The sequence below is a fragment of the Triplophysa dalaica genome, chromosome 6 (genome assembly GCF_015846415.1).
Source record: "Triplophysa dalaica isolate WHDGS20190420 chromosome 6, ASM1584641v1, whole genome shotgun sequence".
Lineage (NCBI taxonomy): Eukaryota > Metazoa > Chordata > Actinopteri > Cypriniformes > Nemacheilidae > Triplophysa > Triplophysa dalaica.
In genome coordinates, this window is record NC_079547.1 from 7,709,147 (window position 1) to 7,727,422 (window position 18,276).

General features: G+C 37.1%; 2 protein-coding genes across 2 annotated transcripts; one reads left to right on the forward strand and one right to left on the reverse strand.

Moving 5' to 3' along the window:
* Positions 1–865: 865 nt before the first annotated feature.
* Positions 866–11,566, forward strand: micall1a (MICAL-like 1a). Its single transcript, XM_056750992.1, has 16 exons — positions 866–1,303; positions 2,495–2,543; positions 3,644–3,785; positions 5,306–5,403; positions 5,939–6,063; positions 6,217–6,755; positions 6,847–6,901; positions 7,016–7,401; positions 7,516–7,793; positions 7,934–8,068; positions 8,230–8,356; positions 8,799–8,889; positions 9,052–9,125; positions 9,255–9,369; positions 9,523–9,569; positions 9,649–11,566. Exons 1-16 carry the CDS (start codon positions 1,161–1,163, stop codon positions 9,771–9,773), a joined length of 2,529 nt encoding a protein of 842 aa, XP_056606970.1. The 5' UTR covers positions 866–1,160; the 3' UTR covers positions 9,774–11,566.
* Positions 11,567–11,885: 319 nt separating this feature from the next.
* On the reverse strand, positions 11,886–17,915 carry nprl2 (NPR2 like, GATOR1 complex subunit). Its single transcript, XM_056749715.1, has 11 exons — positions 17,810–17,915; positions 17,427–17,518; positions 16,931–17,099; positions 16,745–16,853; positions 16,525–16,661; positions 15,111–15,208; positions 14,894–14,930; positions 14,695–14,788; positions 14,430–14,544; positions 12,505–12,647; positions 11,886–12,421 (listed from the first exon to the last, which is right to left on the reverse strand). The coding sequence occupies exons 1-11, from the start codon at positions 17,903–17,905 to the stop codon at positions 12,354–12,356; spliced, it is 1,158 nt and encodes a 385-aa protein (XP_056605693.1). The 5' UTR covers positions 17,906–17,915; the 3' UTR covers positions 11,886–12,353.
* Positions 17,916–18,276: the final 361 nt, after the last annotated feature.

The window sequence follows — 18,276 nt, forward strand, 5'->3', positions numbered from 1 at the left end:
TTATTTGTCCCCAAGCTTCCATAATGTGACTGTTGCCATTGACTGCACACTCATTGCCATCAAATCCCCCCAGGCACCGATGAAGGGGATTTTGTGAACCGAAAGGGGTTTCACAGTATATTGTTCCTCCTTACCTACAGATATGTAGCCTACTGTAAAGAGTTACCAAAAAATGCAATAATGATGCTTATAATTGTGAGATCACAGAACATAATTTCTTCATATTTGTGCAGACACAATAAAATTAAAATAATCTCTGTTAATGAAGCATTCTGGTTAAATTTTTACTCTTCAATTGTACAGACATCCCTAACATAATTGTTAGGGATAATTAATTTAAGGTAACATAGATGAAATGCACGTGCTTGCTCACATTGAAAAATAAAAATCGAAATAGTGCGCTCGGCTAAAGTACTGTACATTTATTTTTTACTATTGCAAATCAACACCGTGCCTCCTAGTGGATTCTCAACGAATATCAGGCACAATTGATGGATGTAGTTCCTTGTGGTTGTTTTTCTAGTTTTACCATTTTTTAAAGTAACTATAGACATCTTTTTTCTTAACGTAGGTTGTAAAGCTTTGAAATGTGTTGAAAACGCAGACGTTGCTCTGTATTTAATCCCGAAATAGCGCAGCTCCCCCGTTCAATTGCACGTGTTTAGGCGTAACGTTAACGTTACTTGCCAGGATGCGGACCAAAGCCATAAATGTGCGGTCCATGTAGCGTTATTTATAGTTGGTACACTAGCAGTGCTTGACATCTCTCTACTTTTAGATCTTCTCTGTGTGCTTTTTTAGCAGCCGACTAGAGGTACCCGACATCCGGTTTAGGCGGGCGCTCATCCGTAGACAGGATCTGACGCAAACGTTTGATTCGGACGTGCCTTGTTGTTACATTTCTACCTCTGTATTATCTACGGCGAAATTTTCCGATTTTTGGACGTAGGGGTTTAAAAACGAAACATTGCTGCGAAATCGTTCAAGTACATTCTGTAGGAAGGACTATAAAAAGTCAACGTGCTGTCAAGCCTGTAACTCAAGCTGGAGTCGGACGATTATGTGGGATTTCTGGACAAATACGAATAAGTTTTTCCTTATTATGCTTTCATCTAATGGGATTCTTGTGTCGTTGATTTTGGATTGTAGCATATAGAGGCATGGGCTCTTTGAAAGCTTTGCAGGACTGGTGCAGGGTCCAGTGTGAGAGTTACCATGATGTGGACATTAGAAACATGTCCTCATCCTTTAGAGATGGATTGGCGTTCTGTGCCATCATCCACAGACACAGGCCGGATCTCATGTGAGCATCTTTTACATTTATTTCTTGTATTTGTTTGCATTTCCACTGCTCTTTAAAGGAGAGACCTCTTCGTGTAGTCATGGTATAAATATTTAGCCAGGAGTCAGGACACGCTTCCCACATGACTCTGTGCTATTGTTAGGTGTGACTGAAATAAACAGGAAATGACAAGCTGTTTGACAAAATATTTGACAAAGGACAAAGTTGGTTTACGGCAGTGCTGCTCACTCAGTGTTAAAAGTTGTTCATGTATGTGTAGACTTCAGCTTTGCCAAAGGTTATTTAAATGGCCTGCCCATGTGATTCAAATCCCACAAAGGGATCAATGAGATTGTGTCTCCGTAGAGCTCATAGATAATAATGTGCTGCACAATTTGACTTCTGGTTGCTGGCTGGAGTTCATTCTTCTACAGTAGAAGAAAGACGTCTTTTCAACCTAGTAAATACCTCTAATCTAATCTAAACGAAAAGTAAAAAGATTAGAGGTATATCTTTGGAACAGAACATTGTAGAAACAAGTGGGTGTGCTCTTTTGATTCAGGCTGGGAGTTCGTTTTCTATCCTGGTAACCCCACACTTTGCAACCAAATATCATTTAGGCCTGGGCTCTTTGACTTTGAACACTGTAATAAGGCAATTGAGGGGGTCAGTTGAAGTCACACTGTATGATATCCATCAAACATCATCAGGAACAAACTCAACAACATATTTACTAAATTGACACTATAGCACAGGAGTGCTCAAATTGTTCCTAATCTGTATGAATTTCTTTGTTCTGATAAACACTGAGAAAGATCTTTGGACGAATGGGTATAACCAGACAGATTTTGCCCTCCCATTGACTACCATAGTAGGAAAAAATATAATGGTAGTAAAACATGCCCCAGAACTGTTTGGTGTCTTACATCCTTCAAAAAAGTCTTCTTTTGTGTTCAACAGAACAAAGAAATAATAATAAAGTAATTTTCCTGCTATATGGGAGTCAATTGGGGGGGAAATCTGTCTGGTTTTAAGCATTTTTCCAAGAACTTTCTGTGTTCATCAGAAAAAGGAATTTATAGAGATTTGGAACAACTCGAAGATGAGTAAATGTTGACAGAATTTTCATTTTTGGTTGAACTATCCCTTTCAGGACACAGACATTGCGAATCCATCTTCTGTTGCTAACCATGTTTTTTCTTTGTTTCACAGAGACTTTGACTCCCTTTCAAAAGAAAATGTCTATGAGAACAATCAACTGGTAAGTATCACACTCACGGCTTGTGCTATCAGATGTAAAATCGTTACCACCAACAAATCATACACTTTTGCTTTCTTTTGGAGGAAGTGGTTGGAGAAAAACACCTACATGTAAATTGACACACAGCTATCACAGTCCAATTAGAAACCTACAGACAATTCAAATACAGATGTTGCTAATGTACATATTTTTTAATATTTGCTATGGTATCGTGTACAGTATGTTGCATGTGGTGTACATGTGTTCTGTATACAATATATTATATCAATTTCATGTGCACAGGAATTTGCTAAATAATTTTTTCCTCTATTTCTACATTAATTATCAATTATATTATTACTGTATCTAACTTAATTGCCTCTTTGTTTTACAACATGTATTCTGTGCAGAACATTCTGTGAAAATATAACCTTGAAATCTTTAATATTGACTGAGGAAGGTCGTGTCAAAGATTGAAATCATAGTAAAATGAATGGTTGAAACTTTGGTGCTTGTTGTGTCAGAAGTAGTATATGAGACTCGAGCCTGGTTTTGACAGGCAGGGTTACATATGTCAAATAAAAGTGTTTACTTTAATTGGAACCATGATGCCGTAGCTCTGTTATAATAGAAGTCAAAAAATTATAACTTGTACCTTCAGCATCTGGCATCTTTGCTTTTTAAATCATGTGATCAGGCTTTGCATGTTTGACTGCTAAATACTGTAGATCCTGTTATTATTAGGGAAGTAGCACCTTGATCACTTTCAGAGAAATAGTTAATATTCATGTTTAAACAGCTAATGTTTGTGCATGTATTTAAGGATAATATCTTAAAGAATATATGGTGGAATAAGCCAGATTTTTTACAACTTTCAAGCGTCCATGCATTCTCTCAGAATTTCACATTGCTGTTCACATAGACTTTACCAAGGTCTGTTTTGTTGAAATTCAACACTCAGAGTTTGGAAAGACTGGTCTGGTGTTGAAACAGTTTTCTATATATAATAAAAAAAAAAAATCAAGGTTATCCCATAGTCCTTGCTGTATTATTTGAATATTTGGTGTTTTAAAACATTGTTTAGGCACTGATACTGTGATGTCAAATTTCTCTTTTCAAAGGCGTTTGAGGTTGCAGAAAGCGAGTTAAATATTCCAGCCCTGCTGGATCCAGAAGACATGGTGTCCATGAGCGTGCCTGACAGATTGAGTATTATCACCTACGTCTCTCAGTATTATAATTACTTCACCAACAAATACCAAGGTATAGTATGTCTTAATAAAACTGTACTTGTTTAAATCTTGCATAATGTGCCTGTACGGACAAAGCACCAGAGAATGAGGCAGAGGTGATTATTTACTATCGTAATAATAAACAATATGTAAATAAAGTAGCTAGCTAGCTATATAACTTGCATTTATATCACATGAACAAGAGTTTCTTACATGAAACATTTAAACTATTGCCCTTTGTTTGTAACTTAATATTTGATTTTACTATAATCATTTTGGCTCATTCTTGAAACCAGATTTAATCAAATGTGTAAAGCACAAGCTGTTTGCTAAGCTCTTCTTCATGTATATATAATAAGAATGGTGTTTGAGACTCTAAATATACCTTAAAACAATGACCAATTTATAATCTTGGTGCATTTTCCGGTCTAAGATATGTCTCTTGCAGCAAGGCAGCTTCAAGGTTTTACCTTTGTAAGAATGATATAACCCTGGACTGGTTCAGTAGCGTTACAAAACTCTACATAAAGTGACATTATTTGTCAGCATTTTACAGTGTCACACTTTGGTTATAAACCAAAATATGATTGGTTTTGTCCCAGTGAGAACCGAAAGTGTCACAGAGTGCAGTGCACCGGGTGTGTGTGTCATGATACATTGCCCTAGTTACCAGCATTACAGTTTTTTGTGACTTATAGCACAGTAGACCTTCTGTTGGCTCGGACCAAACAAGATAGCCTTTGTTGCTCTTGTGCCCTCCCAACCTGCCAGTTTGTGCTTTGTCCCTTCTCGGATCACTGAGACAATTCCTTTCCGTACCACAGTAGTTATACACAGGTTTTAAATGACATGACATTTAAATAAATGACGACAGGATTTTTATATGAACTCGTCTATTGATCTTGCAACCGCTGTTTTGTGAATCTGAGATCTGCATACTCCTGGCGCTGCAAAACTTGACCTGGGTGGATTGACTCTGACCCAGGTCATGTACCGATACCAAACCCCGTCTCCTACCGTCATGCTCCTGTCTGCCTCCATTGTCCCGGGTATACATTTAATAAACATAAAAATATTAAAAATTAAAAATGTTGACTAAATTGTCAAATTTAAATTGCAGTCAGTTTAGATTCGCAACCAAGTCACCAATAAAAAAAATTGAACATGCGATGTACAGTATCCCCTCCTCACACCATTATATTCAGGCCAATGGCTGGTTTTACAAACAAAAATGTGTGTGGACATGACCATGTTGGAGAATCGCTTGTTGGAAAGTCATCCATTACTAGGTAGTTAACTTTTGGTAAAAGCTTTCCTGTAGCTCAGTGGTAAGAGCATTGTGTTAACAACGTGGGTTCGATCCCAGGGGATTGCACATACCGAAGTATAAATGTATAGGATAATGCAATGTAAGTCGCTTTGGATAAAAGCATCTGCCAAATACGTAAATGTAAATGTCTTGCTTATTTGCCAAATGGATAAATATAAATAGATTTAGAAATTGCTGAACATAGTAATGTTGAATGACCCATCTGATTAATCTCTTTTTAGATAACTCCACGTGCATGAAGAGACCCGCTTTTCCAGCCTTCAACGAACCAGTCATAAAGAAACGATTATCTCCAGAGGAACAGGCCTCTAAGACAGAAGTAACTATGAAAAAATATATATATATTATTAGAAGTGTGTTAGTTTCATATTGTATTCATTAGAGCTGAAGCATGGTGTGCTAGATGTCACATATACAAGTGGTATAAACCATTGGAATCCTTGGTTAAGATCAAACAAAACCCATATTTTCTACTACAATCATCATTTTTTGTTTCTTTCTTTGTTCTTCGAACCCAAAACACATAATGTAACAAAAAAGTCCTTGATTTTATCCTTACAGTGGCAGTGAATGGTATATTTCTTGAGAATAGCCCATTTTTTGAGAATAGGAATTTGTCCTCAGAGAAACGGGTTAAAATAATGAAATAATGGGTTGATAGGAACAGTGGAATTTATTGTTGCAACTCACGAGATGACCTTGGAATTAACCCTATATAATAACAACACAACAGATGTGCTAGTTTCTTCCATCTAGATCTCCAAAGTAAGAAAAAACGAAGTTGTTTGATCTCATGAGCCTCTGTCTATTTTCTACCTTCTGTCGTTGTCCTTGTTTCTTGTTTTCCTGCGTAGTTGGGTAGAGATAGCCAACCAAAAAGCAGCACTCTGAGCAGCAGCTGCCTAGTCTGTGGAAAGCACGTTCACCTGGTTCAGAGGATCCTCATTGACGGCAAACTTTACCATCGGAACTGCTTCAGGTGATCAATATACTGCCTGGTCTTTTGATTTTACTGCATAATTACTATATTCTGGCATGAAAGAACCCTCAAATTTTTATGGGATATGATTCCAGTATAGATAATCCTCAGTTTTCCATCTGCACTGTGTAAGAGTATCTGCTATTATTTCAGATGCAAAGAATGTAGCAACACGTTACTTCCTGGCTCCTACAAGTTCACAGAGGACGCTGGTTCGCTTATTTGCACAAATCACTTTACCAGGTCCATCAGTCAAAACTGTCGGCCCGATCTGAGTAATCAACTAGTGCCTACAAGCTCAAGCCCCAAAGACCCACCCAATAGGAGTATACAGGAGTCTACAGCATCACAAAGTGATGATAACGCTGAAGAGAGAGAGGATGCGAACAGACATGAACCGTCAAGAGAAAATCACCCGGACAGCAGCTCAGAGGAGAAGACGGAGCAAGTTCAACAAAATCCTTTTGATGAATCTGAAGAGGAGGAACAGGACCGCCATCAAGAAGATGAAGCGGGAAACAAGCCAGCTGCTGATGGAAGTAATAGTGTCCTTTCTTCAACGCCAGTGAGGAGTACCGCAGCAGAGGGTCCGCCAGTACCAAAGCCTAGACGGGTGTTGGAACCCTCTCCCGCCCCTCGTCCTGTCCCCAGACCGCGCCCACACAGACCCACCGAGAGCTTGACAGTGAATGGTGAGCAGTAATACTGATCTGTTCGATTTTAAATTGCATTTAATGCAATTTATGTGTGAAATTAAAACAAGTGTCCTCATTGTGACTTTAGGAGATGCTCGTGGATCAGTTCCTGTACCAAGAGAGAGATCACACTCACCTGCTGGGTAATGTCACCGCTGATGTCTCTACTAATGTATCTCTTATAAATTTGAATGTGTGTTCATTGTGATGTTTGTTGTATTTTCATTCACCTTAATTTCCTCTTTTGATGTACGTAGCAAAGCAGCTAACACTCCTAAACCAAAAAACCCACCCTGGCTGGCTCTTGTTCAGTCAGAATCCAAGAAAAAAACAGCACCTCTCCCACCCGGTATTCCCAGTCTAGCCTCTTCTGGCTCAACTTCTTCTGTAAAAGAGGAGAGATCAGAAACAGTCGCTGCTCTCAATCCCTTTGATGATGAAAACAATGAGGATGATGAAGATGAAGATGGAGAGCCAGAAACCAACACTGAACCTCCCTTAGGTCCAATGTTGTCCAACCATCCCTGGTATAGGATCACTCAAGCTGCTAAAGACACAGATGGAGACGACAGTGCAAAAAGTCCCGCAAGTGTTGAAAGAAAGAAGCGACCGGCACCCCAAGCTCCAAAATCAACGTCATCAGGTATGTTTTTTACTAAACATACTTGTTACAAGAACTTTACTAAACTAGATTAAATTCTACCAATGTCTAATGGTTTGAACTGGTCTTACCTTCTGGACTTTTTATCTTCTTTAGCTCTAAGGAAAGAGAGCATCTCCTCCTCAAACTCAGACTGCAGTGCAGATCCTCATCGGCCACCTGCTTACAATCAGGACCACTTGTTTATGAAGAGTGTGTCTGAACCATCAATCAACACTTCTACCGCCCCAAACCCTCAGCCTTATTGTTCTCCGAGCGGGTCTCTGGCACCACCTACCAATACCAACTCAATGCCAAGCACTCCAGAGACCAGTCGTAGTATGAGACCGCCCCCCCCTCGACCCTCTTCACAGACACCCAGCACTCCGGCCAAGGTTAGAATTACTCTCAAGATCTAGTCTATCCATATGCGGTCTTTGTCTCTTTCAGGCAGGTTTTTCTCCTGTTTAGATGCTTCTGTATTGACTTATGTCTTATTGTGTCTTATTTTCTACTGTATCATGGTCACGGTTAGCACACCTGTAAAGAGAATCCATTTAATAGGAAGACCACCACCTCTTTCAGTGCTCCTATATCCGGACGCCCAAAAGGCCCTCGTCCTGCACGACCCCCTGCTCCTGGACATGGATTTCCTCTCATTAAACGTAAGGTGAGGCACAAAGACAATCATCTTTTGCTGACGTACAGAAAAATGTGTAGAAATGATTGATGTACATGCCCAAGATGTAAGGTGGTAGGGTGAATTTATCCTCACATTTCGGTCTGTTATTTTATGGTTATAAGTGCTCATACTATGATCTTGTCTGGTAGGTCCAGTCCGACCAGTATATCCCAGTAGAAGATGTTCATAGTGAAATAAGTGATCTGGAGAAACAGTTGGACGAACTGGAGAAGAGAGGTGTTGATCTGGAAAAGAGGTTACGGGACTGTTCAAATGGTATGAGAATCACATGATTCAGCATAATTGATTTTATTGGCTTGAATTGTATTCTTCCCAGTTTTGGGTTGAGGATGGGCAGTGAAAATGGCTGGATTATTAAAGGGATAGTTCACCCAAAAATTGAAAATTCTGCCATGAATTACTCACTCTAGTTGTACCAAACCTGTATACATTTTATTGTTCAGTTGAACACAAAGATATTTGAAAGAATTTTAGCAACCGGCAGTTCTAAGGCAGGCACCATTGGCTACCCAAACCAACCACCATAGTAGGAAAAATGAATATGGTAGTCAAATGTGCCAAGAACTATTTTTTGTCTTCAAAATATCTTCCTTGATTTAATCTAGTCCTTATTGGAATAGCCCAACCCATGAGAAATCTTGGGGAGGGCTACATTATTATTGCCTAGATTAAGTGGTTTAATGTTCTATCAATTCAGATGATGCAGAAGAACATCTGCTTGTTGACTGGTTTACTCTGATTCATGAGAAACACTTACTGGTGCGACGAGAAGCTGAGCTGGTCTACACGTAAGCGCATTCTTTGCATACTTTTAACATAGAGTAACACAGAAGCCTACTTTGTAGCCATTGTTTCTGTGTATCCCTGCTGACATTTTTACTGCACAAAGTAAAATAAAAGGCTGTTTAGCTACAATTGAATATGTTATATGAATGTGTCTGGTTTATCAGGGCTAAGCAGCAGAACCTGGAGGAGAGGCAGGCAGATGTGGAATATGAGCTTAGGTGTTTGCTGAATAAACCAGGTAGAGTAAGCAAACCTATCCCAACACAAAGGGTGTTTTATTGATTTACCCTCTTAATTGCAGCATTCAGCCATTTTTTTAATCCCTCCTTTTTTTCCCCTTTCTCTTTATCGCATTTAACTTTGACAGAGAAAGAATGGACGTCAGATGACAAAGCCAGGGAGCAGCAGTTGATGTCAGAACTTGTCACTATTATTGAGCAGAGGAACCAGATCATTAACAGCATGGATCAGGATAGACAGAGGTAATGAATCATTGTACACATGCTTCAGTTTATTTGAAAAGCCTGTTATTTTTCTGCAAACATGGTGAGTTTAAAATAGGATGAAGGTTTGTTATTATTTTTGTGAGGTTTGCATTATAAACATATTATATTATGCTTTAATGTCTCCTTTAGGGAGGAGGAGGAAGACAAACTAGTTGCAGCTATGCTTAAGAATAAAGGTGAGTAATATTTTCTCAGTTTACACCCTGATTACTCACTTACCTGAGCATACCTGTTTGATTACTTCTTTTTTGTTAGAGTTTCGTGGAGAAGGCGAGCAGAAGAAGAAATTAGGAAAGTTTAAACCCATGAAGGTTCTGAGGAGGTTGAGCACCAAGAGTGAAGGACTTAAGGGCAACTTTGCCAAAAAAGAGAACAGATGAGAGCGAGAGAAATGTATAGTATATACCTTGATAACTAATTCTTATCTCCCAGAAGGGCTGTCACAATATCCCATTTTTTCTTTCTAGATGATTGTTATGGCCATAATAATTTTATTTAAGAATTTAATAGTGATCAATTATCGGTGAAATTCATCTTTTATTTTGTTTGCCAATAAATCATAGTGAAAATATGCGTATAGGGAGGCATTGAGAGAATTGGTAACCATTGTGGCTCTCAAGGCTAAATGTTAAACGGGTACAATAATGTAAAGATGTTAACCAGATACTGGCTCTAAATCATTTACTATAAATATCAGTATTAACACAGTATTATTAATCACCGTCTTAAATTGTCAACACTGGTATGTTTTGACCGCCCAAATTCCCACCATTATTATGTGTATATTACTGTCAAATAGAGCAAGTCACCAGTAACACTCATTAACATATATCAGCTTTACTGCTACTGCATCTAAGGGGACTTGAACATTGGTTAAAATGGGTTCTGTTATGACATTTTACAAAGTTTAATTCTAAAAACTTAAATAAAGCATTTAGCCCCGGTTACACAGACAAGGCTTGAGCTGTCTTAACTGAAAATATCTTGCCCTGACCTATCGTATAATATGTCTGCAATAGTTTTGTCTCAAGATGCTTATCGGTCATGTTGTTTCTAAGGCATTTTAAGAAAAGAGACTTAAATAGCCTAAATGTACCAAGGCATAGTCCTGACTTTGGCTAAGCCTTATCTATGAAACCGGACCATAGTCTGCTAACATACTTTACATCTCTCTTTAAATACACAAAATACACAAAGCAGCGGATGATGAAGTCCTTAATGATGTGTACCATGAGTGGGAAAAGGAACCCCCTTAAAAGTAATATAAATTTATGGGTTCACTTATGTATTGATGGTTGTGACTAATTTAGTTCGGACTTACAGCTCAAATTACTTACTTATTTGACACCATTGTAATATCTATATGTAGAGTTTGGTTCCAAAATGAGATGACAACGTTTTACATATTTTCAAAAATCATGTTATTTTATTTATCATGTTTTTATTGTTTTATTGTGTTAGGTGGCTGTATTTTTTAGTCATTATGGCTTAAATCAAAACAAACCAACTGCAGTTGGATAAAGGAATTATCTGATTTTGGAACCATACTCTTCATATAATCTCTCCATTTTAAAATACTACATCTGAATATGTGATATTTAATGTTCTAAACAACGTTTAAAGTTTCTGTGAAAATTACAGTGTAATTTGGAGTTGCTTCACTATAGTGTGGGAAACCATCAAGGCTGTGAATGAATCAAATGCCATGTTCATTTATGTTGTTGAGAGTGAATCAGAGCAGCCAGACATTTTTAAATGTAGAAATGAAAAAGAAAACCCATGTTAACCTTTATGTGTGTTTTAAGTATTTAGCAATAACTGGTCTTCCTCAGGCTTTCAAGGCCCTTCAAACGTGTGATTATGCAATAATACATTTATTTAGACTTTGACTGCAAAGACTTTATGTGCTGGGTTGTAAATCTCTCTATTAACACAAAATTTACTTCTGAAGGAGTGCCTAGAATCTGTTTAATTTATGGATGGATGTCATATATTGGACATTCAGTGTCTTAAAATATTTTGTTACCATCTCATTATGTGTCTCATCTGTACATATTGAGTGTTTACTGTACATCAAACTGTCTTTGTTGAACAAATATAGAATGCTTGTTGTCTAAAATAATCCCAGGCCTTTTAGGATGGAAGACTTCAAAAAATAAAAACTTAAAACACATCAGGTGTTTAGTAGTTCTTTGTTTCAACTAGCAAGTCTTATATATCTTGTATTGAATTTCACCCTAGCATACAGTAGTAAATGACGAAGGTATTGGCAATACAAAGAAACGCATGAAAAAAGTAAAAAAAAAGTATTTCAGTGGGAAAAAAAACAATTGTTCATCAACCTGTTAGGAGTAAACAATGCTTCCAATGAAATTTAATGTATACTTTTCTCAGAAAGATCTCTGCATCATACAGCGTCAACTGGAAAACCGAAGACAAATGGAGGATTTTTCTAAAGAACAGTAATCAGCAGCTTTCAAATGTAAGCAGTGAAACTGGTGTTTTCTTCAATGTGTTGATTTGTTTTTTTTTATTATAATACTGGGTAAAACTTTACAAAGTTACATTTATAAACATCAGTTGATGCAAAAGCTTAAGTTAACAATGAACAAAAGTATTAATTAGTCTTTTTTTATATAAATTAATTAATGCTAACCAAAATAACCTTATTGCAAGGTGTTGCCACAACAAGCAACAAGAACATACATTTTTTTCATAAAATTACTTTCTCATAAAAAACTTTGAGGACTTAAGTGATTCAAGCATGTAATTACAATTAACACAATCGCATGTTCTAATTTTAATCTGCGATAACATCCAATATTAACTGTGGCAGATGATTAAATAGATCAAGGTACAGAACAAAGTAAAGTGTTTTAAAGCAAGAACCAATCTTTTCTTAAATGTATTACTTTTCTGTTGTAAATCACATGACATACTCCTGTCTTATTTATACTACCTTATTTCCAGCAAACAACAATGTTAATGTCATTCTCCAAGCGTTCATCTAACTCCCTGTAACTCATTCCTTCAAACAAACACAAAAAATATTGTTACAAAAAAAATTATTTAAGTGAAGCGATATAAACGTGTAACATCAACAATACTTGCCAGTTTTGCAGCAGATTTCATCGTAACTATGGCAGCCAGTATAAAGTCTGGGTGGACGGCTCCTATCATCTCTAGCAACCTTGACTGGATACTTCTGCAGCCGGCGAATTAGATTTTTCATCAAGCCAAACTGTATTAACTTCCTACATCAACAGACAGAAAGAAATATAAAAACAATATTCATAATTTCACAGATCAACCTAGTTGTTTAAACAGATGTGTTAAGACAAAAACAATCTTCTTAACCTATAAATATGTATACTGTTTATATATACAGTCCAGCCCGAAATTATTCATACCCCTGGCAAATTCTGATTTAAAGTTACTTTTATTCAACCAGCAAGTTTTTTTGGACCGGAAATAACACAGGCTTCTCCCAAAAGATAATAAGACAATGTACAAGAAGCATCATTGTGGGAAAAAAAAATTCTCAGCTTTTATTTACATTTTAACAAAAAGTGGCATGTCCAAAATTATTCATACCCTTCTCAATAATCAATAGAAAAGCCTTTATTGACTATTACAGCAATCAAACGCTTCCTATAATTGCTGACCAGCTTTTTGCATGTCTCCACTGGTATTTTTGCCCATTCATCTTTAGCGATGAGCTCCAACTCTTTCAGGTTGGAGGGTCTCCTTGCCATCACCCTGATCTTTAGCTCCCTCCATAGATTCTCTATTGGATTTAAGTCAGGACTCTGGCTGGGCCACTGCAAAACGTTGATGTCTTTGTCTACTAACCATTTCTTCACCACTTTTGCCGTATGTTTTGGGTCGTTGTCGTGCTGAAATGTCCACTGGTGCCCAAGGCCAAGTTTCTCTGCAGACTGCCTGATGTTGTTGTTGAGAATTCTGATGTATTGCTCCTTTTTCATGGTGCCGTTTACTGTGATTAGGTTCCCTGGTCCACCGGCTGAAAAACACCCCCAAAACATTAGATTCCCACCACCATGTTTGACAGTGGGGATGGTGTTCTTAGGGTTGTAGGCTTCTCCTTTTTTACGCCAAATAAAGGCTACATCATTGTGGCCAAACAATTCAATCTTTGTTTCATCGGACCATAAAACAGAAGACCAGAAGTCTTCTTCTTTGTCCAGATGAGCATTTGCATAGGCCAAGCGGGCTTTTGTGTGCCTTATCTGGAGAAGTGCTGTCCTCCTTGGTCTGTGTCCGTAGAACCCAGCGGTGTGCAGTGTCCGTTGGACTGTCTGCCTTGAGATGTTGCCACCAGCAGAGCCCAGATTCATCAGGATGGCCTTAGTGGTGATCCTTGGATTCTTTTTTACCTCTCTCACTATCCTCCTGGCCAGCACAGGTGTCACTTTTGGCTTCCGACCACGTACTCCGAGATTTTTCACAGTGCGGAACATCTTGTATTTTTTAATAATACTTTGCACTGTAGCCACTGGAACTTGAAAACATTTTGATATGGTCTTATAGCCCTTTCCTGATTTGTGAGCAGCCACAATGCACAGCCGCAGGTCCTCAGTGAGCTCCTTTGTCTTAGCCATGACTGTCCACAAACCAACAGCAGAGAGCTTCTGTTTTTCACCAGTTGAGTTGATTAAAACAGCTGTTCCAGATGAATCAGGGTAATTAGGATGCTTTAGAACAGCTTTGACTATTTGGAATGGTATAGAACTTTGGACTATCCAATATACTGCGACAGTTTGCAAAGGGTATGAATAATTTTGGACATGCCACTTTTTGTTAAAATGTAAATAAAAGCTGAGAATTTTTTTTTCCCACAATGATGCTTCTTGTACATTGTCTTATTATCTTTTGGGAGAAGCCTGTGTTATTTCCGGTCCAAAAAAACTTGCTGGTTGAATAAAAGTAACTTTAAATCAGAATTTGCCAGGGGTATGAATAATTTCGGGCTGGACTGTATATATATAGAGAGAGAGAGAGAGAGACAGCCTTGCCTTTCATCTACCCTCTGCAGCTGGTGAGAATAGCGAGAACACAGATCACGCACAGTTGTACCCGGGGTTAAACCACAATACAACAGGAACACATCCCTAAGACTTGTCCTGTGGCCTGATGACACATGAACACAAGACAGCTAAATGTCTGTTGTAAACAAACATTTAAACCTCCTCATATGAATATATTCTAATGATCTATCAATTTAAACTAAATTGAAATTCTAACAAGAAAATAACTGTGACTCTTTGTTTGCTTGCTTACCTGGCTTACTGACGTAAGATAGACACTCTTCCTGAAGGTCTTTATCATCTATTAAGTTGTGAACTTTAGGTGTTGTGCAGTAAACATTTGAGTACTGAATATAGAACATGGAAACCAGAAACAAGAATGTAAGAAACATAATATAGAATACAATTTAAGAAATGTATAAAACAAACAAAATAAGAATACACTGTTTTACCTGAAATATTGATACCAGTGTTACAACTTCATAATATCTATAAAAGAAAAGTATTGTTAATCCAGTTGCCATGACACTTTTTATTTTACTCTTTGTACTACATGTGTCATTTCTACAGTCCAGTGTCACTAATCCAAACTGTAAAAATTGGCAAAAGTGGCTGAAATAAGAACTTTTGTGACATAAATACAACAGTTTAGGAACAAACCATACTTACAATAAATTCTGAACAGCAATCCGCACCAAATTAAGCTCAACATCAGCCTCAGCAGAGATCTTCTGAATATGCCGGTAGCCATCTACAAAACGCAGAATCTGCAAAACATGAAAACAACTACTTATTTCTTAGATGTCAACTTCTTATGATAACATTTAAGGTTTATACTGATACTCTACAGTGATTACAGTGATACAGTGACAAAGATAATACACAGTATAACTGTTCTAAACAAAATCATCTAGTTCTCTTCATTATAAACTGTACAATAATAAAACAATAAAAAGCATATCGATGTGAAGATTTTAAGAAACATGCTACATTTAAAATAAATTCTGTGAAAAAGGTTTTGTTTTGTTTTTATCCAAATCTTTTTTTAGAATACTGATAGGTAAAATGTCTATATTTGGGGGATTAAATACCCATGTGAAGTTTTTAAAGCATATTTTTCCATAGTCTGGTAATTGAATATTCCATAACGGAGCTGGCAGATCCATAAGGGTCCATATTCCTCATAAATGGTTGAATGAAAATAACTTTTCTGTGGTCTATGAAGATGAATCCCTTCTCTATTTGTTGGGTTTAGTAAAATATAAACAGATAATTTAATATATTGGTAATTAATACATTCTCTTGAGAGTTTACTGGATTTGCCCTACACTAAAATGTTTCTAGAATGTAGTCTCTGGCCATGTTTGGCATGTAGACATTCAATTTATTCAAGTCTTAAAGAGAAAATAGTTTGGTGCCTCAAAAATCTGAATAAATTTACTAAAATCTGATGACAGAAAAAACAGATTATCTTTAGCATGACACCATTTACAATACAATGTCAGAATGAATGCCCCTGTGCTTCTGACGGCAAAATATGATTTAGGTTTTCTTTAAAAAATATGTATTGTTTTAACTATGTGGTATTTGTTTTTATTACACGGCTTGTTGGAATGCTTGATTCTGATTGGCCAGTCGACATTTGCCGTTATTCCCTGATTACCTGTCAAAACTGATAACAGTAACTCAGATGCCGCGAATCATTTTGACTGATTTTTTTTGTTGACAAATTAAATATAAATATGTCTTTTAACAAGATATATGACATTATATTTACAAATTAATTAACAACGCATTTGGTAAAAACGAGCTAATAAAATATTTCAAATTCACATTTCATGTCTATTTTTTCTCATGTGGCAAGTAGCCGTGTAATAAGCGGGATAATGTACAAGCAGCTGGCTCACGAAATAAACCCCTTCAGTGCGATGCACGCTGTCGGGGCATATTTCTGCAATAACAACCGGCTGCCTGTACATTATCCCTTATGTATTACACTTTAGGTAATAGTATATTGGTATATGGTTCATGGTGAACATTTAAAGGTCGTTCCTCAGATGTAAATATATGCAATTTATACAACCTGTTGAGTGGTGAGATCCCACTGTGACTTTATGAAGTAGTCCTTATTCTTAGTAAACACTGGCACATCATACTCCTGAACAACCAGAGGATCCTTTCTTTGTTTAATCAGCTTCAGGTGGATGGTATTGGAGTCATCTGTCAGAAAACCGTGAGAGGTTCATTTTAAAAACAGCGAGAAACACTGACAGCGGTAACCATTGAGACGATTAAATACACACCAATAGGTAGGGTGCAGGCTCCTTTAACATTAAGTTTCTCCATAAGTGTGGAGAGGATAGGCAGCAGCTTCTGTTTACTCTCCTCCTTGGAAATGAATCCACTTTCAAGCTGTTGAACACATACAATTGAACATTTTAACATTGTAAACAAATAGTAAATGAATAGTAAAACAGATAAACACTTACCTCCAGAGTTGTTAGGTAGCCGGATAGCTTCTTGACAATAGGCTCTAACGCACATGTTTTTGTCCTGGCATCACATACCAAACCTAAGTTGAAGAGTAAGGCATTCCGGCTGTATTTCTTATGCTCGATGCATACTGGACAGCCTATCAACTTCTTTCCCATGGCAGTCCTGAATCAATCACACAGGTAAGTCTTATAAACAAGAGATTCATTTCAAGTGATCAACTGTGACTTGCAACTCAATTTAAGTTGGAATTGAGAAACGGCCAAGATCAAGACACATTGCAATTTTGTGAAAAATGAAATAAAACCATAATAATCAAAAGTTAATTTTGTTGTGCCAATCAGTTTTGGGTGACCCAGTGTGTACAGGAAGTCTTGTAAATGACCCCATTTTAAATATCTGTCTATGCACTATTTCTGCATGTAATATGCGTATAAGTATGTGATGTGTTTTATTGTATATAATATGTATGAGGTTATGTTCTGTACATACACTGTTATGAGCTTGTTCTGCAGTTCTGGTTTGGTGATAATGTACACCTGCACAGTATCAAACAGCTCCCTCGAAATATATTCTTCCGGAACCTTTAATAAAAAAGAAAGAATAATTAAGTCACAAGAATATAATTAAACGCTATTAAAGACTTTAAATTTGAATCCCCATATGTAAAAAAAACATTCACTGTCATACTCTTGATTATAATATATTGATTTTAGCGCACATCAACGCTCCGTATGCATACACCTCATTCTACACTGCACTGTGTAGAACAAAACTTTAAACTGCTGCATTTTTAGTGATCATGAAGCCTTATGTTTGCAGATTTACAAGATTACAGATTAATTTAGCCACCAAACTTTCTTCTACGTCGTTACCTGATATGTGATCTTTGGTCCCAAGGTTGGATGAAATTCACTAAAGAATATACATTCGATTCCCTGATGTGTTTCCATATTCTGTAGCAAATTCATGAACAGCAAATCATTGTTCTTCTTCTTTAGTGTCATCTGGCAGTTGAAAAACAAGTTTGGTACATTTCCGCCCCCTACAGCCATTGAGACTGAGGTGCATTGACAATGGGGGAAAGTATTTTTTTGACAGCAATTACCTTTAATATTTGAACAAAAATCTTGAACATCTTAAAGCGTTGCTTAATAAATGTAAAGACACTTATATTTAGGCATTTTTATTCGTGGTGAATTCTGAATCTGTTAGGACATTTGTTGGAGAACAGGATTAGAAAACACTAGTTGCAGTCTGTGCAAATTGTTTTAGGCCACAATCAGCAGTCCTGGGAGTGAATTTGATGGTGGAACAGAGTTCCATTTCACAATCTAGCAGA

What these genes read in the sequence shown, in the direction of transcription:
- micall1a (XM_056750992.1), top strand. Translation starts at nt 1,161, where the DNA reads ATGGGCTCTTTGAAAGCTTTGCAGGACTGGTGCAGGGTCCAGTGTGAG. An exon ending in TCCAAAATCAACGTCATCAG is followed by an intron (nt 7,402 to 7,515) that starts GTATGTTTTTTA and finishes TATCTTCTTTAG; the next exon opens with CTCTAAGGAAAGAGAGCATC. An exon ending in GTTACGGGACTGTTCAAATG is followed by an intron (nt 8,357 to 8,798) that starts GTATGAGAATCA and finishes CTATCAATTCAG; the next exon opens with ATGATGCAGAAGAACATCTG.
- nprl2 (XM_056749715.1), bottom strand. Translation starts at nt 17,905, where the DNA reads ATGAATTTGCTACAGAATATGGAAACACATCAGGGAATCGAATGTATA. An exon ending in ATTGCTGTTCAGAATTTATT is followed by an intron (nt 14,931 to 15,110) that starts GTAAGTATGGTT and finishes TTTCTTTTATAG; the next exon opens with ATATTATGAAGTTGTAACAC. An exon ending in TGAAATCTGCTGCAAAACTG is followed by an intron (nt 12,422 to 12,504) that starts GCAAGTATTGTT and finishes GTTTGTTTGAAG; the next exon opens with GAATGAGTTACAGGGAGTTA.